This window comes from Podarcis cretensis, assembly GCF_951804945.1.
Source record: "Podarcis cretensis genome assembly, chromosome: 4".
NCBI lineage: Eukaryota > Metazoa > Chordata > Lepidosauria > Squamata > Lacertidae > Podarcis > Podarcis cretensis.
Window position 1 is genome coordinate 9902676 of NC_137173.1, and position 26437 is coordinate 9929112.

At 47.2% G+C, this 26437-nt stretch overlaps 1 protein-coding gene across 2 annotated transcripts in view; it reads right to left on the reverse strand.

Moving 5' to 3' along the window:
- The window catches only part of PAK1 (p21 (RAC1) activated kinase 1), a 99660-nt gene that overhangs the window by 18792 nt on the left and 54431 nt on the right, over positions 1–26437 (reverse strand). For both annotated transcript variants that reach the window (XM_079973830.1, XM_079973831.1), the window contains 6 exons: positions 21847–22057; positions 15217–15317; positions 12142–12289; positions 10358–10395; positions 2904–3020; positions 946–1123 (listed from right to left, as the gene is read on the reverse strand). In XM_079973830.1, the coding sequence (XP_079829956.1) occupies positions 946–1123; positions 2904–3020; positions 10358–10395; positions 12142–12289; positions 15217–15317; positions 21847–22036 (772 nt within the window). In that variant the 5' untranslated portion in view covers positions 22037–22057. The remainder of the gene's footprint in view (positions 1–945; positions 1124–2903; positions 3021–10357; positions 10396–12141; positions 12290–15216; positions 15318–21846; positions 22058–26437) is intronic.

Genomic DNA, 26437 nt, shown 5'->3' on the forward strand with positions numbered 1-26437 from the left:
TTTCATTTTATGGCTCAGTAGTCTCGTTCGATAGTAAAATTCATGTTAAGTTGCTGTTTCAGGGGTTGTTTTTAAAAGTCTGGAACGGATTAATCCGTTTTGCATTACTTTCTATGGGAAAGTGCACCTTGGTTTTGGAACGCTTTGGTTTTGGAATGGACTTCTGGAACGGATTAAGTCTGAGAACCAAGGCACCACTGTATTTCGCTCTTGCGCATGGGCGTGAATGCATTTTGGCGTCATAAGGAACAGCGCTCACTGTCCGGACATCTGAAATAGAGGGAATGTCATGTGAAGGACAGGTCTACCAGCAGGCTAAACAGAATGCCCAGGTGGGGCCATAGTATGCTTTCCAAAATATATAGCTTCAAGGAGTGGGGTGTGGGTCAGAGGACAGGCAGCAATGAGAGGGCTGTTGCATTCACACACGACCAGAATGCTTTCTCGAAGCGTCTGGTTTGCCACTTTTGGAAAACAGGATGGCTTTGTTCCCATCCAACAGGGCCGCTCTTGCATATGGAATGTTTTTGCATTCCCCAGCAAGGCTAGAATACAGCCTCACACATCCCAGGGTTTTGAAAGTGAAAGGAGCTTCTAGGATGGCTCTGACATTCACATCTAACACACAAACACACACACACACACACACAGAGCATCTCTCCTCCTTTGAAGAAGCTGAACCCACCAGCTGACACCATTGTGAGAGGATTCAAAAAGGTGGGGTTCTTTTAAGAACGAAAACATCTCTTCGGTGTCGTGAAAGTGCTAAATTTTGCACATCGTGGAGCCTGGGGAGAATGTGTGTGTGGTGTGTGTGTGTGTGACAGAGATAGAGAGAGAAGAGCGCAGTTGTGAAGTGGCGACAACCTCACAGTATGAGGTGACCTGAAATATATCCATTTCCCTGAGGTCCCATTTGAAAAACCCAGCAGTGAGAAGACTTACTTAATTTCTCCAAGATTTCCTCGTCTGTCATTTTGGGTTTCTTTTTCTGCTTCTCCGTACTCCTCGCCAACGTGTCTGGAGGGGTTGTGCTGTTTTCGGAAGGCGATGGGATCGGAGAGGTAGCCACATCTCGGGTCGGGGCTGGAGGAAGGGGTTCGATCACCGACCGGGTGTATATCTGCAGGGAGGGGAGGTAGAATATATATGTAAATAAAGGTAAAGGGACCCCTGACTATTAGGTCCAGTCGTGGCCGACTCTTGGGTTGCAGTGCTCATCTCGCTTTACTGGCCAAGGGAGCCGGCGTACAGCTTCTGGGTCATATGGCCAGCATGACTAAGCCGCTTCTGGTGAACCAGAGCAGCTCACAGAAACACCTTTACCTTCCCGCCGGAGCGGTACGTATTTATCTACTTGCACTTTGACGTGCTTTCGAACTGCTAGGTGGGCAGGAGCAGGGACCGAGCAATGGGAGCTCACCCCGTCGCGGGGATTCGAACCACTGACCGTTTTATCGGCAAGCCCTAGGCTCTGTGGTTTAACCCAAAGCGCCACCCACGTCCCATATATGTAAATAGTTCCAAGGTAAATCAAACACTACCAACGGCTAAAAAGGAGGTTCTCGCTTAGTCCCAAAGTCCCTGAGATTCACCACTGCAGTACACAGTGCTGCAGCCCTGTGAGAAGTGACTTCAAAACTGATGGCCAAACTGCAAATCCAGTGGGTGGGTGTTTAAAAGATTTGGCCTAAAAAGGCATGGCCAAATTTGGCCCCCTAGCTGTTTTGGGACAACAATTCCCATCATCCCTGACCACTGGTTCTGTTAGCTAGGGATGATGGGAGTTGTAGTCCCAAAACAGCTGGAGGGCCAAGTTTGGCCATGCCTGGCCTAATAGGTCTGCTAAATTGTTCTGTGTGGGAAAGGAGATTAACACAGATTTTGGGAAGAGCCTCTAGGCTATTGAAAATGGCTTGATTAGTAAAGAGGTGCGGTTAGGAGTGACACCTAGGTGATGGCTACTTTAAATCTGCAAAGGGAGATTCGCACTGAAAGTAACAATGAATTTACAAGCTGCAGTTGCAATTCAGCTTACTGAGAACATGAACACCTGGCTTCCTATAATGGAGCCTCTCTCTAGGCCCAAACTGAACCTCCCTTCTCACGCTACCAGAGCAAAAGCTGAGATTTTTTTTCTAAAGGAGACTTTCTTAGCAACGTGCTTTATGTTGTGATACTGTGAGAGCACGGAATAGAGAACTGAGTGCAAAATCCCAGCTCCATTCTGAAAAAGAAAAATACAAGCTTTTTATGGTTGGGGAGAAATGCTTAAAGTATCTGTAGAATCAGAGAGTCAGCTGAACGGTGCCTCCCTTTGTTGAGGGAAGGTTTCAATGCCCTGCCTTAAAATGCAAAAGTAACACATATTTGCTCAATTTGGACCTTTATACACAGGTCACAGGACTCAGCGGTGACTTAGGACAGGCATATGTTGTTCTAATCTGGAGCAATGATAGTCCAGACTGTTGCTTTCATACCCTGCTAGAGAAAGTGTCTAGAGCAGCTTTTCTCAACCTGTGGGTCCCCAAATGTTGTTGGACTACAACTCCCATCATCCCTAGCTAGCAGGACCAGTGGTCAGGGACGATGGGAACTGTAGTCCAAAAACAGCTGGAGACTCAAGTTTGAGGCATCTGGCTATCCAGCTACTGAATAACATAATTCTGCATTTTTAAGCAGTGGAGCAGGGCTTCAGGGATGGTGTTGGGCACAGTTCAAATCCCTACTCATAATTTATATAATAATTTTTTAAATTGTAGTTCCTTTCATGCAATAGATAGGGGCCTGCCCTTCACCCAGATGACATTATACTTGTGGGGCAGAAGACACCCGAATCAATTCTCCGAAGGCCCAATGCTTTACTCAAGAGGGAGCCCAGACGCTTTGAGACTTCGACTTACGGACTTCGTGTGCTCGGGCCGGGGAGCGATAACTGGGGGAGGGGCAGCATCGTCTTCATCATCTTCGTCCTCCGACACAGGGGGCACGGCGGGGGTCTCGGATACCGCCTTCACATTCTGCACGGAAAGGAGAAGCGCTTAGGAGGCGGGGAAACAAAACTACGGCAAGCTCTCAATTTATGCACATTTAACTTGTGCGCCTTGAGTTTCACACGCTTGGCAAATCAAATTTAAGAATATTATAAAAGCGACGGGCATCTGGGGGGAAAAGGCTTTGGCAATCCCATCCGCCGTCGAACCTAATGTGTTTTGATTAGACGCAATCTTCGCTGCAGGCATGATCCCTGGAACCTACGTGTAAGTTGTGGGCATAGTGTATCTGGATGTGAATGTATAGCAGGCCATGTTGAGGAAAATGTTTAAATTAACATTTGTAAAAAAACGAAACAAAACCCAGAAGCATTTTTGGTAGGGACTGTAGGAAAAGACCTGCCAAGGAAAATCAAGAACATATTTATGTACGCGACAACGGTGGCAAGGATGGAAGAATGAAGAAACCCCGACAAAAGAACAGTGGCAAGAGAAATTGATGGACTATGTGGAACTGGCAAAATTGACGTACAAACTGCATGATAACGACAGCTGTTTTGCCAAGGAAAGCCAAACTTTCCTCCTAATCAGTTTTTCTCCTGCTGGCAAACTCCAGCCGGCCTGTTTTCTTTCTTCCTCATAAAAAGAAGACACTTTAAAAAAAAAGTAGGTGGGGGGGAGACTGCAGACCTTGAAGGAAGTAATGTTTAGAATCATAGAATTGGAAGGGAACACGAGGGTCATCTAGTCCAACCCCCTAAAATACAGAAATCTTTTGCCCAGCGTGTGACTTGAACCCACAACCCTGAGATTAAGAGAACCAGGCTCTACCGACGATGTCACAAAAGCTGATGTATTTCAGGTCAATTTACTAGATCATGGGTGGGGGGCGTTCCTGAGTCCGAGGGCCACATTCTCTATTGGGAAGCCTTTCAGGGGCCGCATGCCAATGGTGGGCGGGGCCAGAGGCAAAACATGGGCGGGACCATGGATGTCATTTCGTACAGCTGGCTGCATTCCAGGCAGGCAGAAGTCAGAGATCCAGAGAGGCAAGCAAGCAAGCCGGAAGCATTATCAGGGTAGTTGACAAGAGAACAGGGTGGTCCATTGAAAGGGGTCTGAGTTCGAGAAAGGGCGCATTGTGCCGCACAGCTGCAGTTTGCCTACCCACACATAGATGGTAGGAAAGTACAGTACTAATGTTGCAGATTTGCAGCCTATAAGGTAAAAAAGGTAAAGGTAAAGGACCCCTGGATAGTGAAGTCCAGGCAAACACGACTATGGGGTTGTGGCACTCATCTCGCTTTCAGGCCAAGGGAGCCGAGCTTTCTGGGCCATGTGGCCAGCAGGACTAAACCGCTTCTGATGCAACGGGACACCGTGATGGAAACTAAAGCGCACGGAAACGCTGTTTATCTTCCCGCCACAGTGGTACCTATTTATCTACTTGCGCTGGTGTGCTTTCGAACTGCTAGGTTGGCAGGAGCTGGGACAGAGCAACTGGAGATCACCCCATCGCACAGATTTGAACCGCCGACCTTCTGATCAGCAAGCCCAAGAGGCTCAGTGGTTTAGACCACAGCGCCACCTACGTCCCTATTCCATCCTATCCTATCCTATCAGGTGGTCAAAGCTCAAGGTCACTTGGTGGAATGCAATACAGAAATCTTTCAGGTAACTCATGTGAATCTAAGCATGGGTGATTCAAGAATTATCTTAAAACAGGCCGCCACCCAGACTTGACTGAGCAAAGAAGATACTCACGCTTAATATTTTGGTGGCAGCAAAGGTGGTCTTGGAAAAAAGGGACAGTATCTGTGTCTTCTATAAAGAATCACAGAACTGTGGATTGGGAAGGGACCCCCGAGGGTCATCTAGTCCAACCCCCCGCAATGCAGGAATGTCAACTAAAGCAGCCATGACAGATGGACCCCCAACCTCTGCTTAAAAGCCTCCAACAGAGTCCACAACATCCCAAGGGAATCCGTTCCGCAAGGAATGACTTTTGGCAGCTCGTGAAACTGCATGTATGGATAAGGGTATAAATTGGGCATATTAAAGAAAGAGACATGCTTTTGAATTCTGGTGCTGGAGGAGACTCTTGAGAGTCCCATGGACTGCAAGATGATCAAATCTATCCATGGGCTGGGTGTTCATCAGTATGCAGATGATACCCAGCTCTACCTCTCTTTTAAATCAGAACCAGTGAGGGCAGTGAAGGTCCTGTGTGAGTGTCTGGAGGCGGTTGGAGGATGGATGGCGGCTAACAGATTGAGGTTGAATCCTGACAAGACAGAAGTACTGTTTCTGGGGGACAGGAGGCGGGCAGGTGTGGAGGATTCCCTGGTCCTGAATGGGGTAACTGTGCCCCTGAAGGACCAGGTGCGCAGCCTGGGAGTCATTTTGGACTCACAGCTGTCCATGGAGGCACAGGTCAAATCTGTGTCCAGGGCAGCTGTTTACCAGCTCCATCTGGTACGTAGGCTGAGACCCTATCTGCCTGCGGACTGTCTCGCCAGAGTGGTGCATGCTCTGGTTATCTCCCGCTTGGACTACTGCACTGCACTCTACGTGGGGCTACCTTTGAAGGTGACTCGGAAACTACAACTAATCCAGAATGCGGCAGCTAGACTGGTGACTGGGGGCGGCCGCCGAGACCACATAACACCGGTCTTGAAAGACCTACATTGGCTCCCAGTATGTTTCCGAGCACAATTCAAAGTGTTGGAGCTGACCTTTAAAGCCCTAAACGGCCTCGGTCCAGTATACCTGAAGGAGCGTCTCCACCCCCATCATTCTGCCCGGACGCTGAGGTCCAGCGCCGAGGGCCTTCTGGCGGTTCCCTCATTGCGAGAAGCAAAGCTACAGGGAACCAGGCAGAGGGCCTTCTCGGTAGTGGCGCCCACCCTGTGGAACGCCCTTCCAGCAGATGTCAAAGCGATAAACAACTACCTGACATTCAGAAGACATCTTAAGGCAGCCCTATTCAGGGAAGTTTTTAACGTGTGATTTTACTGTATTTTTGGTTTTTATGGAAGCCGCCCAGAGTGGCTGGGAAGGCCCAGCCAGATGGGCGGGATATAAATAATAAATTATTATTATTATTATTATTATTATTATTATTATTATATATTCTTAAGGAAATCAGCCCCGAGTGCTCACTGGAAGGACAGATCCTGAAGCTGAGGCTCCAATACTTTGGCCACCTCCTGAGAAGAGAAGACTCCCTGAAAAAGACCCTGATGCTGGGAAAGATGGAGGGCACAAGGAGAAGGGGAGGACAGAGGATGAGATGGTTGGACAGTGTTCTCGAAGCTACCAGCATGAGTTTGACCAAACTGCGGGAGGCAGTGGAAGACAGGAGTGCCGGGCGTGCTCTAGTCCAGGGGGTCACGAAAAGTCGGACACGACTAAACGACTAAACAACAACAAAGAAAGAGACACGTTGGCCGATTAAATTATTCAAAGAAAAGGCAACCATTTGTGATGTTTTGTAATCAGACATATGCTTCCAAAAGGCTGAACCTTCCCATAACTTCAGGTGGTGATTATAATTTATAATAAACAGCCATTTATTTCTCAAACGGAAGCGCGGGGGGCGAGGGGAGAGAAGAGACCGTTTGCCACCGCCGCGCTTGAGAGCCAAGCCATTTCCCCCAGACTCGCTCTTTAGAAAAACCACCAGACGACATCAAAGGCAGTTCGTTGGCACAGCAACGTGCTCTTGCCATGCTAATGGAGGACACTTTGGCGGACGGCCCACGCCAACTGCTTTGATTGCTCTGGTTATCAAAACGCTCGCTGGGCACTTTCTCGCTCGCTCTCCCCGGACTTCTTTTGTTCGGGAAGTGCTGCTGTCTCACCTGCTGGGTAATAACACATCCCAGTAGTGATGTATGGAAGTGAGAGCAGGATCACTTCAATTGCCGAAAAATTGATGCCTTTGAATTCTGGTGCTGGAGGAGACTCTTGAGAGTCCCATGGACTGCAAGAAGATCAAACCGATCCTTTCTGAAGGAAATCAGCCCTGAGTGCTCACTGGAAGGACAGATCCTGAAGCTGAGGCTGAGACTCCCTGGAAAAGACCCTGATGCTGGGAAAGATGGAGGGCACAAGGAGAAGGGGACGACAGAGAATGGTTGGACAGTGTTCTCGAAGCTACCAGCATGAGTTTGACCAAACTGCGGGAGGCAGTGGAAGACAGGAGTGCCTGGCGTGCTCTGGTCCATGGGGTCACGAAGAGTCGGACATAACTAAACAACTAAACAACAATAAAAGGCTTATTCTTGTAGATGGGCCAGGTGGAAAGATGTCGCCTCTACTGAAGTCTTGAAAAGAGTTTGGAAGGTGGCAGAAAGTGTCTGAGCAAATTCTTGCTCCTCCCTGCTTCTGGAGAAAACTGGTGGGCAATCACTCATTTCTGGAACACTTGGGGAAGACAGGGAGAAGTTAAAACTTCCCTCAGTCCCTGATAAATCCACATTTTTAAGGAGGGCTTTTGATCCTATATCTCTGCTGCCTTGCAGGATGTTGTAGAATCGTGGAATTGTAGAGTCGGAAGGGACCCCGAGGTTCATCTAGTCCAGGGGTCAGCAAACTTTTTCAGCAGGGGGCCAGTCCACCGTCCCTCAGACCTTGTGGGGGGCCAGACTATATTTTTTTGGGGGGGGGGAATGAAAGAATTCCTATGCCGCACCAATAACCCAGAGATGCATTTTAAATAAAAGCACACGTTGTACTCAAGTAAAAACACCAGGCAGGCCCCACAAATAACCCAGAGATGCATTTTAAATAAAAGGACACATTCTACTCATGTAAAAACACGCTGATTCCTGGCCCATCCGTGGGATGGATTGAGATTGGGCGACTGGGCCGGATTGGGCCAGATCCGGCCCCTGGGCCTTATTTTGCCTACCCATGATCTAGTCCAACCTCTTGCAGTGCGGGAATCACAACTAAATCACTCGTGAGCTTAAAAAGCTCCACGGAAGGAGAGTCCACAACAATATCTTCAGAAGAAGAAAAATGAGCACGATCTCTCCAAAGTGAGAAAGCCGGATGAATGTGTAGGTGTTAAATACAGATGTCTAATTTTATTCGTTCTTTGGAAGAGATGGTTTTAATGCAATTACATCATGCCTACTATTTTTCCTGCGCTTGTTTTCGATTTCAACTTGAGAAAGTGTGTGTGTGGTTTTTTTCCTTTCTTCTGGCAAGAACAGAACAACAACCACAGCAGCAAAACTAGATCAACTTCCCAATTTGCAAAACAGTTTTTCCAGTCCTGCCGGTTCTCCCTGACTTCAGATTCATTTCACGTCCCCTCTGCCCTTAGGCCTCACCTGAACTTTTTAAAAGGGGAAGCAAACTTCTTGAGCTGCTGTCCAACACTTTGAATTGTGCTCGGAAACGTACTGGGAGCCAGTGTAGGTCTTTCAAGACCGGTGTTATGTGGTCCCAGCGGCCACTCCCAGTCACCAGTCTAGCTGCCGCATTCTGGATTAACTGCTGTTTCCGAGTCACCTTCAAAGGTAGCCCCATGTAGAGTGCATTGCAGTAGTCCAAGCGGGAGATAACTAGAGCATGCACCACTCTGGCAAGACAGTCTGCGGGCAGGTAGGGTCTCAGCCTGCGTACCAGATGGAGCTGGTAAACAGCTGCCCTGGACACAGAATTGACCACCTCCATGGACAGCTGTGAGTCCAAAATGACTCCCAGGCTGTGCACCTGGTCCTTCAGACGCACAGTTACCGCATTCAGGACCAAGGAGTCCTCCACACCTGCACGCCCCCTGTCCCCCCAAAACAGTACTTCTGTCTTGTCAGGATTCAACCTCAATCTGTTAGCCGCCATCCATCCTCCAACTGCCTCCAGTGAGCGTAAGTGAGCAAACTGGCCGAAATCAAAGGTGGGTATACTATGGCCACCATTGGTGTAGCACAGAAAAGGTATCTTAAAGGAGATTACCCATTTACTTGCACATCTGCCATGGTAGGATGGTAGAGGTGGAGGCTGGAAAATGAAGATGTGATGCAGGGATGGGGAGCCTAATTCTCTCCAGCTGTTCTCAGGCCCCAAAGGCCACCAGCCCCAGACATGATGGGAGCCACAACTCGAGTGCCACAGGCCCCCATCCCTGATGCAACACCACCTATCACAATGCTCTCTTTATGCCAGTGACATCGGAGGGGCCTAATCACACACAAACTGGGAAGCAGGGCAACAGATAATCCAAAACTCCACATGCCTATCACCCCCTTCCCTTGAGAACAGGACATAAAGTCTTCTCACACATTCCGCTGACAGCCATCAAGTATTTGGAGATGGCGTTTATAAGTGGTCCATGTTTCACAAGTATACAGGAAGGTTGGTAGCACAATAGCTTTGTAAACAAGCATTTTGGTTTCCCTGCGAATATCCCGGTCCTCAAACACTCTGCACTTCAACCGGGAGAAAATTGAAAGATTCCATCAACGGCGTCTCCCAAAAATTCTATATATCACTTGGGAAGACAGGCAAACTAATGCCAGTGTACTTGAAGAAGCAAAGATCACCAGTGTTGAAGTGATGATTCTTCAACATCAACTTCATTGGACTGGTCATGTTGTGTGGATGCCTGATTATCGTCTTCCAAAGCAACTACTCTATTCCGAAGTTAAAAATGGAAAGCGTAATGCTGGTGGTCAACAAAAGAGGTTTAAAGGCTGTCTCAAGGCAAATCTATAAAAAAATGAAGTATAAACACGGATAACTGGGAAACACTGGCTTGCAAATGTTCCAATTGGAGAGCAGCCTTTACCAAAGGTGTCATGGACTTTGAAGACATTCAAACTCAGGATGAAAGAGAGAAACAAGCTAACAGGAAGGCACGCTTGGCAAATCCACACTGTTCTCAACTCCTGCCCGGAAACCTATGTCCCCACTGTGGAAGGACGTGTGGATCCAGAATTGGCCTCCACAGTCACTTACGGACTCCCTGTTTAGACCGTGTTCATGGAAGACAATCTTACTCGGCTACGAGAGATTGCCAAAGAAGAAGAAGAAAATTTGGTGTAGTGATGGGGGTTAATGGGGAACTTGTGACTCCCCAGATGTTGCCATGCTACCTGGGGCACATGCAAACTGGAGTCTCTCGATATTGAAAGCGTCACACAGGTTCTGCATTCCAAGTGACGAGGATAGGGCTTGGCAGCGCCCAATAACCAGCAGATTGCCAGGTGCTTAGGAACCGCTGAGCAAGGTGGCTTTGCAGACCCCAGATTCCCCACCCCTGAGTTAGGGACATATCAGCCTCCTGGTTTTAGCACTGACTCCACCTGCGACTGCAGCCTTCAATATAGCTACAAGACTAAACTTAGACTTACCAGCGTGTTGGAGGAGTTATAGTCTTCTGCAGATTTATCTGGAAGGGGACAGAAAAACAGAACACCTTTCAGAACCCCTACACGTGAAATCAAAACAAAACCAAAGGCAATCTAGATCAAACTACTGAAAACCAATTCTCTAAAATCGCCAACAGAAAAGGCAAAGAGACTAAATCTGCAGAGCCATTCGTTTCAGAACAACCTTTCCTCCATAAGAACTTTGTAACCAAGAACTAGTGCTGGAGTTTGCTTTCTTCCTCCTCCCTCCTAATCACTTTTCCTTTTGTGCTGTTTCTTATCCAATTTAAGGCCGAAGGCAGAGAGCATCTTAGAACTGACCACTGTAAACTGCTCTGGCTGAAGAGTGGGGTAAAAATAAGGCTTACACACTTTTAGTCACCCATCCAAGACTTCTCAGGATGAGAGGCTTAAACGTCACATTAAAGGAAAAGGTAAAGGAACCCTTGACCATTAGGTCCAGTCACAGACGACTCTGGGGTTGCGGTGCTCATCTCATTTTACTGGCTGAGGGAGCCGGCATACAGCTTCCGGGTCATGTGGCCAGCATGACTAAGCCGCTTCTGGCGAACCAGAGCATTGAAACGCCGTTTACCTTCCTGCCACAGTGGTACCTATTTATCTACTTGCACTTGGACGTGCTTTTGAACTGCTAGGTGGGCAGGAGCTGGGACTGAACAACGGGAGCTCACTCCATCATGGGGATTCAAACCGCCAACCTTCTGATCTGCAAGTCCTAGGCTCTGTGGTTTAACCCACAGCGCCACCAGTGTCCCTAAACGTCACACTGAAGAAGGGCAAAAGCAGACCTGCTTCAACCACCAAGAAGAGAGCACCTACCATCTCATTTTTATTCACTTAAAACGTTCAAAAACCAAAGCATGGCTTCTGATTGGCTGCAGGAAGCTCCTGCAGCCAATCAGAAGCCACGGAAGCCCCATTGGACATTCGGCTTCCAAAAGAACGTTCGAAAACCGGAACACTCACTTCCGTGTTGCGTTCATTCGGGAGCCGAAATGTCCGAGAACTAGGCTGTTTGAAAACCAAGGTATGACTGTACTGTTGAATTTACCTTAATCCCGCTAAAACACACACACACGCGCGCGCACACACACACACACACACACACACACATATATATATATATATATATATATATATATATATATATATATATACACACACACCACCAGAACATGCAACCGGTCAGTTTGTAGCCAGGATATGTGCAAATTCTCTTGGTGTCTCAAAAACAACAACAAATACCTCACAGGCAAGCCAAGTAAAAGCTGACCAAGCACACCCAACTACCTGTGCAAGGAAGGTGAAATATACTCAGAGTTGAGAGTGGATTTCATGCTCTTTATTCAGCTCATATTGCTGAGGAGGAATGGAAGTTCCCCCACAATATCTGCTTTATATACATTATTTACACAATGGGCTGCACATGATTGGCTAATTCCGGGATTCTCCTGTAGGCCAATCAGGTTGTGGATTCACTTCCCCCTGGATTTGGGTGGCTCCTGCGGACCAATCATACTACTGCATTGTTCTAGGACCAATCAGACTGCTGCATTTTTCTAGGACCAATCAGACTGCTGCATTTTTCTACGACCAATCAGACTGCTGCATTTTTCTACGACCAATCAGACTGCTGCATTCTGAATCCTATTGTTCTAGGACCAATCAGACTGCTGCATTTTGGATCCTATTCAACTCAGTACATAACAGAAGGGTTTCTCATCCATCCATTCATCATGACCTACCTGTGAAGCTCATATACTTCTGGCTATTGGAGGTCTTTTTGGAATTGTAGAACTCCAGGACGTCGAGCACAGCCTGAGGGTTCTTCTTCTGCTCCGATTTGGTGATGTTGGAGGTTTGCAGCAAGCGGGCCCATTGCTCAGGCATCCCCTGGGAAGACGACAAGGAGCACAGCCATCAGGACAGTTTTGTAGGAACACGGGAAGATGCCTTGCACAGATTGAGACCATAAAGCTCAGTACTGTCTGCACTGAACGGCAGCAGCTCTCCAGGATTTCCAACGGGGAGAAATCCCGGCCCTGGCTGGGAATGCCAAGAATTTAGCCTGGGACCTTCTGCACGCAAAGCAGAATGTTATAAATATTATTATTATTATTATTATTATTATTATTATTATTATTATTTATACCCCGCCCATCTGGCTGAGTTTCCCCAGCCATTCTGGGCGGTTCCCAATCAAGTGTTAAAAACAATACAGCGTTAAATATTAAAAACTTCCCTGAACAGGGCTGCCTTCAGATGTCTTTTAAAGAGAAGATAGCTGCTTATTTCCTTCACATAAGAAGGGAGGGTTTTCCACAGGGCGGGCGCCACTACTGAGAAGGCCCTCTGCCTGGTTCCCTGTAACTTGGCTTTTCACAGCGAGGTAAACGCCAGAAGGCCCTCAGACCTTCACCTGAAGGCTGAACAATGGGGGTGGGGACGCTCCTTCAGGTATACAGGACCGAGGCCGTTTAGGGCTTTAAAGGTCAGCACCAACACTTTGAATTGTGCTTGGAAACGTACTGGGAGCTAATGCAGATCTCTCAGAACCGGTGTTATGTGGTCCCGGCGGCCACTCTCAGTCACCAGTCTAGCTGCCGCATTCTGGATTAATTACAGTTTCCGGGTCACCTTCAAAGGTAGCCCTACGTAGAGCGCATTGCAGTAGTCCAAGCGAGAGATAACCAGAGCATGTACCACTCTGGCGGGGCACTCCAAGGGCAGGTAGGGTCTCACCCTGTGTACCAGATGGAGCTGGTAAACAACTGCCCTGGACACAGAATTAACCTGCGCCTCCATGGACAGCTGTGAGTCCAAAATGACTCCCAGCCTGCGCACCTGGTCCTTCAAGGGCACAGTTACCCCATTCAGGACCACAGCAATGGCTGCAGTTTTATTACCTTAAGCATTCCCACGCGTGCAACTCACGCATAGAGAGCAGCCTTTATGCTGGTGTCAAGCTGGTGCCCTCTGGATATTGTGAACTACAGCTTCCACCAGCTCCTGCCAGGACAGCTAGCCAAGGCTGCTTAAAAGAGCACAAGGTGGGCTTTTTTATGGAGGGGGCAGGGATCAAAATCAAGGTGCCACTCAGTTCAGCATGCATTGTTAAGAGAGCCGTCATATTTCAACAGTTAGGGTGCTCCCCGATCAGCCATGGGTGAGCGTAGCTCAGCTACCTTCTCTCACAGCCCATCCTACCACAGAGTAGGGCTGGGAGATACCATGTTTTTCGCTCTATAAGATGCACCAGACCATAAGACGTGCCTAGTTTTTGGAGGAAGAAAACAAGAAAAAAAATATTCTGAATCCCAGAACCCAGAACAGCAAGAGGGATCACTGCGCATCGGAAGCAGCGATCCCTCTTGCTGTTCTGGCTTCTGGGATAGTTGCGCAGCCTGTATTCACTCCATACGACGCACACACATTTCCCCTTACTTTTTAGGAGGGAAAAAATGAGTCTTATAGAGCAAAAAAAACGGTATATCAATAGATCATCCAAAACCACTTTGGAAGTCCATATCGTGATGTCGGTTCCATAAATTGGGTCCTCCCTTAAAGAGGGCACGTGTTGCGGTGAGACCTGGATAACCGACACCCTGTGTTGTGGTTGGGTACGATTGATCAGCCACAACACCGTTTGGTAGGTACCTCATAAAAGGTAAAGGTAAAGGGACCCCTGACCATTAGGTCCAGTCATGGCCGACTCTGGGATTGTGGCGCTCATCTCGCTTTATTGGCAGAGGGAGCTGGCGTACCGCTTCCGGGTCATGTGGCCAGCATGACTAAGCCGCTTCTGGAGAACCAGAGCAGTGCACGGAAACGCCGTTTACCTTCTGGCCAGAGCGGTACCTATTTATCTACTTGCACTCTGACGTGCTTTCGAACTGCTAGATTGGCAGGAGCAGGGACCGAGCAATGGGTGCTCACCCTGTCGTGGGGATTCGAACCGCCAACCTTCTGATCGGCAAGTCCTAGGCTCTGTTTAACCCACAGCGCCACCCGCGCCCCAGGTCCCTTGTTGCTGGGTGCAATCTGGCCAATGGGGCGCAGTCCAAACGGTTCGAGGGACCTAGTTATGCCCATGCACGTGACCCAGAGCTTCCTCTTTTGGCGCGTGCATTCGGAACACCCGCCCACCTCTCCCTACTTTTAGGGCTTTGCGCTTGACATTGCTATGCTGTCGTGTGTCATCTGTCATTGGGACAGGGGCACGGCAGGAATTTCCCCCACTTGGCTGATGGGCTGTTGCCATTTGGGTTTCGCCTGCCGCGTAGCAAATCGTCACAACTTGTAAGCCTATGCAACCAGTCACTTTCTGTAATCAATAAAGTTGTGGCCTAAATTCTGCCAAAAACCAAAACTTGAGTCAAGTGTAAATTTATTTAGGGGGGAGGTTTCTGGGTCTGAACACGCAAGTTTTGACCCGGCAATATGTTGCGAATCACGCTCTGTGTGTGTGCTATGCAAAAATCAGCCGATGCCTCTACAGAGCTCCATCCCTATTACAGACATTGTGATGTTATCAGTATATCACTGGTGATAATATTGCAATGCTGAAAACCGGGTATCGCCCAGTCCTAAAACGCAGGGTTGTTGTGAGGATAAAAGTTCGAGGAGAAGACACCACGGTGTGGCCCATGAATCAATCGCTGGGTAGAGAAAAAAATAAATACCCCAACCATCAGTTACTAAGTAGATCACTGATGGCCTGCAATTTATATCCATCAGCACAACAGGTAAGAACCGTCCACCATTTCCATTCATATCTCTCGCTGCCACCCCTCACCCCGGCTGTCCCCCATTGTCCTTACTGTGAATTCGCCTGTGACAGCATCAAACCCAACGTGAATCGTGTGCTCAAAATCGGAAGGGAGGGAGATCTCAGGGCGCTCTTTCTCCTTCTTCTTGTTGGCTGTTTGAAGGGGAAGAAAAAAAACATCCCCAAAAGGGAAACGACTACGTTAGCCAGCACTGTTACTGTCGATTTATATAGACAGACAAGATAGTTTATTCTTGCTTCAAATCAAGTCTTACTGACTAGTGATTTAAATCAAATCCACCCTGGTTTGGAAAGCTCTGAGCCATGGGGAAAGAAGCTGCCATATTGATAAGGGGATTGGCGCACAAGATGGAATAAGCCCCCACTCCCAGGTCTTTCTCAGCACAGACCAGAGAGCTCGTGTTGACGATCACCTGCAGGCTGCTGAACTACAACTCCCATAATCCCTGGGCATTTGCCAGCCTGGCTGGAGACGATGGAAGTTGGGTCCTGCAACATCTGCAGGGCAGCAGGTTCCCTATTCCTGCCCTAAGCAGGTTGGGAGCAGGTTATTTGACTGTACCCACACGGACCTGCTAAACCTCAAGAGCACTTGCACTTAGCAAACTACAGTTCCCAGGGTGCTTCGGGGAGAAACCGTGACTGTAGAAAGTGCTAATGAAGTCCTTTGAATGCATAGTGCGGACGGGGCCTTAGTGAGCTAATAGCTACTACGGTCTCCTAAACAAGAGGGTAGGGCTGAGACTGATCTTTTTTTTTAATCCCCCAAATTATGTGGGCAGGCAGAAATTCAAGTGGTATGGCTCTTTCTCAGCTAGAAACCCAAGGACATGGAAAGGTTGCTCTTGTGGGCTGTGTTTGACATGCAACTGTTAAGCATGGAGGCAGCCAGGGGAGAGGAAGGAAACTCACAATAACATTTTAGAGTTATATACTTAACAAGTTTTAGGAGGAAGTGCTGAACTGTATAACTCTGACTGTGCAGAAACAGTTAAATCTCTCAGCAGATAATATTCTTTCGAACTATATACCTGCAGTATGGAAATTAACAACAGGACACCAAAAATTCTACCTGCCCTAATGGTGACCCTTTTCCTTTCTCCTTCTGTGATGCGGACTTCCCTGGTTTTTTTCTGGCCCACGTAGGACCAATCTGGATAGCTGGTCTTGGTGAAGATTTGACGTTTTCATCCCCAAAAAGTTTTTGATTTGAGTGTCTACTAAAATGAGGCTGCATTTTAATGTTGTACTTAATCTTGTTTTTAAGTTGTACTTTAATCAATTGTTTTTACCTGGTGTTAGCCGCCCTGAGCCCGGTCTTGGCTGGGGAGGGCGGGGTATAAATTATTATTATTATTATTATTATTAAGAGTGATATTGACGAATTGGAAGAATATGAAAGCCTTGAATCAATGGATTGACAAAATAATAATAATAATAATAATAATAATAATAATAATAATAATAATAATAATAATAATTTATTTATACCCCACCCATCTGGCTGGGTTTCCCCAGACAACACTTGCAACTTATGAACGGTCTGCTTACAGATATACTTTGTTGGATAAATATGATAACATTTGGAATGTCGTAGGCTATTAACGTTTATATATGCATTAGGATAATAACACTATATCAATTTAAGTAAGAATGTATTATGGGAGTATATTACATTGCATTTTTGAAGATTCCCACCCCCCTTTCTTTTACACATCTTTGTTCTCTCCCCACACCCTCATTTCCCCCCTTTTTTTCTTTGTACCACTTTATTTCTTTAAATGATAATTCCTTCAGTAAAAAACATGAATATTAGAACACAATTTTTTAAAGAACCTTTCGGAGTTAGCTCTTAATTTTCACGTGGTATTTTAACGCTATCCTAAAGCTGTTAAAATGCAGAAACCCACGCTAACCAGGGGCACTGGGCTGCCCACTTTAGAGAGTCCCTCTAAATTAGCCCTGCTAATGCCATTAACTCTTTCTGTGTCCTTGCATAAGCAGTTTAAAAACAAAACACAAGACTGCAGCTACGGAGAACTACATTAATTACCTTCAAACCCGGTTAAATACCACTGGCCCGTACGTTGTTATGGGGGCGGATTACAAGAGCATACGAGCAACAGATGGTTTTCGCCGACCAAAATCCGAAGAGCTTTGGCGGTCTGAGTCTGAACGCATTAAAATATTAACGCTATAATCTTTTTCCCCTTTTTTTTTCCTCTCTCTTCCCCCCCCCCCCCCCCCGCAATGCTAAAACACTGTACAGAGCAGCGTGAGACAGGAGCTTATGGGGATTAGCAATTTTAAGGCCCGCTGAACCCGGATTTGCAATCTAATCCCTTTTGATAGCGTTTGTGGGAATTTTCAACGGGGCCTTTAAAAGCAAGGCCAGAACTTTAAAACTTTTACAACCAGGATTCTTAAAAGCGGGCCTCTCCTTTCTCTAACGGGTTAATCTTTCCCCAAACTGGTAGAAGGTTAGCCAAAAACCAGTGACTTCCACCAGGTTGTTGTGCAAAAGATATGGCATGCTGGGACGCCAACTATAGGGGGCCGAAGGTACATCAGCCCCCTCAATATTTGTGGGTAGGGGGCCAAGCTTGACTAGATTACACTCCCTCTGGAGGAGGGGGTACGTAGTTTAGGGGTACTTCTGGACCCTCGGCTGTCGCTTGGGGCTCAGGTGGCCACAGTGGCCCAGCTGTGCCCCTATTTGGACAGGGATAGACTAACTACTTCTGTCTATGCTCTGGTAACCTCTTGGTTAAAGTAAAGGTAAAGGGACCCCTGACCATTAGGTCCAGTTGTGACTGACTCTGGGGTTGCCGCGCTCATCTCGCTTTATTGGCCAAGGGACCCGGCGTACAGCTTCCAGGTCATGTGGCCAGCATGACCAAGCCGCTTCTGGCGAACCAGAGCAGCTCACAGAAACACCTTTACCTTCCCGCCGGAGTGGTACCTATTTATCTACTTGCACTTTGACGTGCTTTCAAACTGCTAGGTTGGCAGGAGCAGGGACTGAGCAACGGGAGCTCACCCCATCGCGGGGATTCGAACTGCCGACCTTCTGATCGGCAAGTCCTAGGCTCTGTGGTTTAACCCACAGCGCCACCCGCGTCCCTTAACCTCTTGGTTAGACTACTGCAATGCATTATACTTGGCCCCTGAAGACAGTCTGGTGCAGAATTCGCCGGCCAGGCCGCTCACTGGGACAAGACGGTTTGAGCACCAATCCTGGCTCGACTAAACGGGCAGCCAATTGGTTTCTGGACCCGATTCAAAGTGCTGGTTTTGACCTATAAAGCCTTAAACGGCTCAGGACCGCAATACCTCAAGGACCGCCTCTCCCCATATGAACCGACCCGGCCCCTGCGACCATCATCTGTGGCCCTTCTTTGTGTGCCTCCTCCAGGAAAAGTCTGGAGGGTGGCAACACAGGCGCCATCATTATATAACTTTGGGTGCCGGGCAAAAACATTTCTCTTCTCCAGGGTTTGGGCTAGTTAAATAATCTATTGCCTTTTAAACGTGTGGGGAGGGGTGTACTGTTCTCCTCGTTATGCATTTCTGCATTTTTATACTGTGAACCGCACCGTGATCCTCGGATAAAGGGCAGCATATTAATTTAATAAAGAAATAGTAAGGAAATACTATACAAGGTAAAGGGACGCAGGTGGCGCTGTGGGTTAAAGCCTCAGCGCCTAGGACTTGCCGATCGAAAGGTCGGGGGTTCGAATCCCTGCGGCGGGGTGCGCTCCCGCTGCTCGGTCCCAGCGCCTGCCAACCTAGCAGTTCGAAAGCACCCCCGGGTGCAAGTAGATAAATAGGGACCGCTTACCAGCGGGAAGGTAAACGGCGTTTCCGTGTGCGGCTCTGGCTCGCCAGAGCAGCGATGTCACGCTGGCCACGTGACCCGGAAGTGTCTCCGGACAGCGCTGGCCCCTGGCCTCTTGAGTGAGATGGGCGCACAACCCCAGAGTCTGTCAAGACTGGCACGTATGGGCAGGGGTACCTTTACCTTTACCTTTACCTTTACCTTTACCTTTACCTTTACCTTTACCTTTACCTTTACCTTTACCTTTACCTTTACCTTTACCTTTACTATACAAGGTATGGTTTCGATGTACGAACCCCTACATAGCTTGGGGAGGGGCAAAATATTCCCACATATCCAACCGATTGCTGTGTTTTGCAGAAGTGCACCCCACAGCTACCATTCTATCAGGAAGGTCTTATCATGATGTCAGAATTGGGCCTTCTGATATGATGGTTCCTCTACCAATAGGATCTCTCTCCTATTAGTATCAGAGGGGATACCTTCTCTATCAACTTTTCAGCCCCTGTTAAAGGCATTTCTCTTTCAACATGCCTTCTAAAACCCTTATCCCCATTGGCATCTAATTTAGAACTACATTCGCATCTTGGAAGCTGACCGGAATCCGTTCGACTTCCAAAATGTTTGGAAACCAAAGTGCAGCTTCTGATTGGCTGCAGGAAGTTCTTGCAGCCAATCGGAAGCCGCAGAAGCCCCATCAGACTTCAGCTTCTAAAAATAGTTCACAAACTGGAACAGTCACTTCCGGGTTTCCAATGTTCGGGAGCCAAAACGTTTGGGAACTAAGCTGTTTGACTTCCAAGGTACGACTGTATACTGATTTTGTGTCCGTGCAGTTGCTTTTTTAAAAAATATATATCTATTTTTTTTAATTGTTTTCCAATAAGCAAGATGTTATATATTTAACTGTTTTATTCATATATCGAAAATCACTTGGGGGGTGCCTCATGGGAAGCAATTCCTTCGGAAAGACTTTATTGATGTCCTGGTCTCCCTTTCTGGCCTCTCTCAAAGTCGCTGCTTACGTCTGAGTAAATATGTTGGATCCAAAACATATTTACTCGAGCCACAGATTCTCTCGCTTAAAAAAAAAATTGCACCCAAGGACGTGTCTTGAGGATTCTATCCTCAATTAGAATTCTAGCTCAAGATTGCAACTTAAACCCAAGAGTAAACAATCTTGACTTGCTGCTAAAAATATGCAAAGGGTTTGTTTGATTTCTTCACGACTGAAGAAACAGCAATGAGATGTTTTCCTGATCTGACTTGCCGAAGCCACGTCTCCTGCCGTTAGAAGAGTTTGCTTTTTAAACGGCAATGTGGCTGACAGACATTCAACAGGTTAGGCATTTCCCAGCATAGAGATGCAGCGGTGTCGGAGCTTCACCTGTTGAGCTTTGGCCTGTCACAGAAAGAGCCATGCCAGAAAAAGAAGGGTGTGAAACCAGGATGCAGAGGGGCAACAGAGGTGCCTTGAGACAGGCCTCTGTCAAACGATCCAAAGGGCCCCTGTCAGTGAAACCAAGCAATTGCATTGCTTGGACTAGATCAGGGATAGCCAACTCCCAATAGACTGCAATCTATTCACAGTATAAAAAAGCTGGCATTGATCTACCCATTGTTGTAAAAAGACTGGCAGTGATGATGATGATGATGATCATTATTATTATTATTATTTATACCCCGCTCATCTGGCTGGGCTTCCCCAGCCACTCTGGGCGGCTTCCAACAAAATATTAAAATACAGTAATGCATCAAACATTAAAAGGTTCCCTAAACAAGGCTACGTTCAGATGTCTTCTAAAAGTCTGGTAGTTGTTTATTTCCTTGACATCTAGTGGGAGGGAGTTCCACAGAGCGGGCGCCACCACCGAGAAGGCCCTCTGCCTGGTTCCCTGTAACCTCACTTCTCGCAATGAGGGAACTGGACCTCAGTGTCTGGGCAGAACAATGGGGGTGGAGACGCTCCTTCAGATATCTACCCAAAGTTGTGGATCTTTTTTTAGTAAGCCAAAGATGTGGAGATTTTTTTAGTAAGCCAAAGTTGGTTGTTGTTGTTTTGCTTTTTTGTAAGAAAATCACTGAGGGGCCAGAGATCAACCAGGATGTACCAGGAACACCCGGCAATCACCAGTAGATCGCTATCTACCTGTTGAACATGCCTGGACTAGATGATCCCTGGGGTCCCTTCCAATTCTGCAATTCTGCGACACGATTCCGAGACTCTAGAAACACAGAATCCTAGAACTGTGGGGTTGGTAAAGTAAAGGTAAAGGTACCCCTGCCCGTACGGACCAGTCTTGACAGACTCTGGGGTTGTGCGCCCATCTCACTTAAGAGGCCAGGGGCCAGCGCTGTCCGGAGACACTTCCGGGTCACGTGGCCAGCATGACATCGCTGCTCTGGCGAGCCAGAGCCGCACACGGAAACGCCGTTTACCTTCCCGCTGGTAAGCGGTCCCTATTTATCTACTTGCACCCGGAGGTGCTTTCGAACTGCTAGGTTGGCAGGCGCTGGGACCGAGCAGCGGGAGCGCACCCCGCCGCAGGGATTCGAACCGCCGACCTTTCGATCGGCAAGTCCTAGGCGCTGAGGCTTTAACCCACAGCGCCACCTGCGTCCCCCACAGCGCCACCTGCGTCCCAGTGGGGTTGGAGGGGAACCCAAAGGTCTCTAGTCCAACACCCGGCAACGCAGGGAATTGCAGTCACCCAACCTCTGCTTAAAAACCTCCTCTTGGAAGAGCAGCCGTTTCACGTGGAGCGAATCTCAAATGAAATCAATGAGCGAGTGAGCAAAAGGCAAAAAACGAGGCCAGCGTACTTTTGTCTCCCGGTAAGATGGAACGGTAAAAGCGGTCCCTCTTCTTCTTCTCTTCCGGATTAGGAGGCAAAGGTTTGGAGCCGTGGTTCAAGGGTCCCGCCTCTTTGCTCCCGCTGCCTATCATCGTGCTAGTGTTCCTCATTGGAGGAGCCGGGGGCTTGTCTTCTGCTTCTAGGCCATTATTGGACATCTTCAGCGACGACAGCTACAACTAGGATCAAAAGAAACACAGGGTTTGGACCCAGTAGATTGAGGCGCACAGAAAACAGGTAGAGGCGAGTATACCGCGTTTTTCCATGTATAACATGTCTCCGTGTATAAGACGCCCCCTATTTTGGGGGACTCCAAATTAAGAAAATGGGTGGAGATTGCCCAGAGTTCTTGAGTTTTTTGGTGGGAAGATTGATTGATTGATTGAATCTTTATTTGCATCAGTCATCGGCCATAGCAATAAAACAACAATACGATATACTGTGGATGCTCGGGTTGCGAACGTGATCTGTGCGGGATACACGTTCTCAACCCACAGTGTTCGCAACCCGCGTCTGCGCATGCATGGGTTGCAATTCGGCGCTTCTGAACATGCGCAACCGCTGAAACCCGGAAGTAACCTGTTCCGGTACTTTCAGGGTTTCTGCAGTTCACAACCCAAAAAAACGCCACCTGAAGCAGCTGCAACACGAGGTATGACTGCACAAAGAATAAAAAAAAAGTCAATTATATAAAATACATTTTAGGGTATATAAAATATACCCTATTATTTTATATATTTTATATTTAAAATATACCCTATTATATAAAATGCATTTGGGTTGCCCATAGTTGTTGAGCTTTTTTAGGGGGGATTGCCGAAAATTGCCCATCTGCCTGACCTATGCTGTCACTCGCACGCATAGCAAAGGCCTATCAGCCCTTGACGCAGTCAACAATAACACACCCAATAGCTGCTGACAATCTCCGGCTCGCAGCAGCAACCAATCACACTTCCCCCCTATGTACTATCCATGTATAAGACGAACCCCAATTTTTAACAAAAATTTTAAAGAAAAAAACCTCGTCTTATACACAGAAAAATACGGTATTCTGCTACAGTGGTACCTCAGTTCTCAAACGTAATCCGTTCCGGAAGACCATTCGAATTCCAAAACGTTTGGAAACCAAAAACTCAATATGGAAGCCTCAATTCAATTCAGAAAATTGAAAAACACGCAGCGGAAGGAGGCACATTCAAAAACGGAAGCATTTACTTCCAGGTTTTCAGTGTTTGGGTTCCAAAACATTTGTCAACAGAGACGTTTGAGAACCGAGGTACCACTGTATTCCGCTGCCTTATGAGCACTGGATTTGGGGCTAAAATAAAATTTGGACCAGGCTTGGAATGAGAACCAGTTCAGCAGCAGAATAAAGTTCACTGTATTCGTTTAAAAAAAAATCTCTGAACTACTACACCTGAAAATAGTTCTCGTAATCATCGGGTGAACTGAACATGAATTAAGTTCATTCTGGGGTGGATCACTAGTTCCCAAACTTTTTCCAAAACTCGCCCCCAGTGCCCCCTCCCCTATAAAAAGCATTATTCAGAAAGCGGTGTGCACTATCGCTAAGGAAGATAATATCACAATGACATTTGAAGCAGTCACGAATAATTGCATATTTATTCAAAATCCAATTAGAACTGTTTAGTTAAAATTCAACCAAACTGATGGATTCAATCTTGTGACCCCAGCTTTCCAACGAGGAGTCGCCGCTACCTGTGCCTTTGAAACATCTCTGTGGCAGGCAAGAGTTGAGGAAGTCAAAGCTTTTCCAGTTATCGATTCAGTAGGAAAAGCTTCCCCCTGCTATATTGCCACAGGTCAGGCAGCGGTTAGAAAGCAAGTGGCTCCAACTATTTTTAGCCACATGCAAAAAGAGAAAAGTTGGCGATGATGGCAGGGCTAGGGATGCCAGATGAAAAACTGGCAGTGCCGCCAGCAGCTGGCGGAGATGGCAGGAGTCAGAAGAGGGGGCTTTTCAGCCCAGTTCGGAGACCCAACAAGCCTCAGCTGTGCTTGGCCTGAAATGTATGTAAATAAAAGAAAGTACCGTATTTTTCGCTCCATAAGATGCACCTGACCATAAAACACACCTAATTTTTAAAGGAGGAAATCAAGAAAAAAAAAGATTCTGAATGAAACAGTGGATGTATGATTTTTGTGGTTCATGCTGTGGCCACAGACATGTGATCTGATGGTGAATTTGGAGTGACCCAATGCAAAAATCTTGAGGATCCATGTGGATCCGTGCTTTGTACCCAGGTTTTTGCACCATTGCAACCCCACGAAACAGTGGGTGCGTGATTTTTTTGGTGCAGGCTGTAGCCATGGACATGCTATGTGATCTGATGGTGAATTTGGGGTGACCCAGTGCAAAAATCCTGAGGATCCATGGGCTTTTACCTCCCCCCTCCCAGGCAGCCTCCGCTAGCCTCCCTTATCTCTCTTCCGATCCCACCAATCAGTTGCTTCTTTTCAACACTCCCTTCCCTCTTGTTTGCCTTAGTGTCTCTTCCTTAGCTGGGGCATTTTTTTGCTCCTCCTTTTCTTCTATTTTCTCTCCTCATTGCTTTAGTCTTCCCGTCTCCTCTCCTTGCAAGTTTGCTGTCTTTACCTCCCCGCTCCCAGGCAGCCTCCTTTATTGCTAGCCTCCCTTATCTTGCTCCCGATAGCTTGCAATCAGTGGCTTTGTTTCAACACCCACTTCCCTCTTTCAAAAAAAAAAAAGCATGATCTGCTTTTCACCCCTGGGCAATTTGGCTCCAGGGACCACACATTCGCTCCATAAGACGCAGAGACATTTCCCCTTACTTTTTAGGAAGAAGTGCGTCTTATGGAGCAAAAAATACGGTACTTCTTCACACAGCACTTAGTTAAACAATGGAACTCGCTGCCACAGCAGGCAGCGACGGCCGCCAACTTGGATGGCTTTAAAAGAGGATTAAACGAATTAATGGAGAGACTTACATATCTGAGTTCCTTCCCCCCCCCCCGATAATAATTTTTATTAATTTTCAATTACAACAACCCAGTGCTTTTTTTCTTAAAAAAAAAAACCCAAACGTTTAGGTGTACTCTCATTTTCTTACTCATACTGAAATACTGCCCCTCAATGAGGTCAAACTTAGATTCACAAAATGTTTAGGGGTATGCGTACCCCCAGAAAAAAAGCACTGCAATAATGCAATAAAAGCCTCATTATGCCCATACCAAATTATAATACAATTAATAATGCCAATCTTTCAAATGCCAAATTATACAATTTATGCGGCCACCCGCATGCTAGAGTTTGATTATTTTCATAATTTATGCGTTCCATAATCTTATTCCAATTACACACCAGTCAGAAAAACAAACCCTTATACCACAGCTACAATTTTAGCGATTTCCATTCGCATTAACACATTAAATGATTTATAATCCTATAGGTGAAGCATTCATACTCTGTCTTTATTCTTCTTGTTCTGTCCATAGTGTTTCTTCCGGTCTTTGTACTATATTGTGTGTGTGTGTGTGTGTGTGTGTGTGTGTATATAGTGGTACCTCGGGTTACATACGCTTCAGGTTACAGACTCCGCTAACCCAGAAATAGTGCTTCAGGTTAAGAACTTTGCTTCAGGATGAGAACAGAAATTGTGCTCCGGCAGTGCGGCGGCAGCAGGAGGCCCCATTAGCTAAAGTGGTACCTCAGGTGAAGAACAGTTTCAGGTTAAGTACGGACCTCCGGAATGAATTAAGTACTTAACCTGAGGTATCACTGTATATATGTGTGTGTGTGTGTGTGTGTGTGTGTGTGTGTATCTGAGTGACTGAAGAGGACTCAACCTAGAGAAAGGTGAGGAAGAAGGTGTTAAGACATACTGCTCAACTGTCCCAATTTAAGTGGGATGTCCTGGAATTACAGAAGCCATTCCTGGCTTCTGACTGGATCCCAGAATGTTTTTTTGTTCCGGCGCTCTGGTGAGTCTGCTGGCTCTCATGGGACCCAAAAAAATCTGAGCATCCTAATTTGGATCACTTGGGATGTTGATGGGTATGGTAAAGTAAAAGGCAAAAAGTAAAGGACCCCTGGACAGTTAAGTCCAGTCAAAGGCAACTACGGGGTTGCGGCACCCATCTCGCTTTCAGGCTGAGGGAGCCGGCGTTTGTCCGCAGACAGCTTTCCGGGTCATGTGGCCAGCAGGACTAAACCGCTTCTGGCGCAATGGGACACCGTGACGGAAACCAGAGCACATGGAAACGCCGTTTAACTTCCTGCGCAGTGGTACCTATTTATCTACTTGCACTGGTGTGCTTTTGAACTGCTAAGTTGGCAGGAGCTGGGACAGAGCAATAGGAGCTCATCCCATCACGGGGATTCGAACTGCCAACCTTCTGATCGGCAAGCCCAAGAGGCTCAGTGGTTTAGACCACAGCGCCACCTTTTACCTTATGGTAAGACAGACTTGCTAACTATCTGGCACCTTCTGTAGATTACCTGGGGAAGAACCCCAAGGAAGCTGGAGTCACTGCAAAAATACTTGCAACTGGGACTCATGTTTGGGCAAATTAGCCCA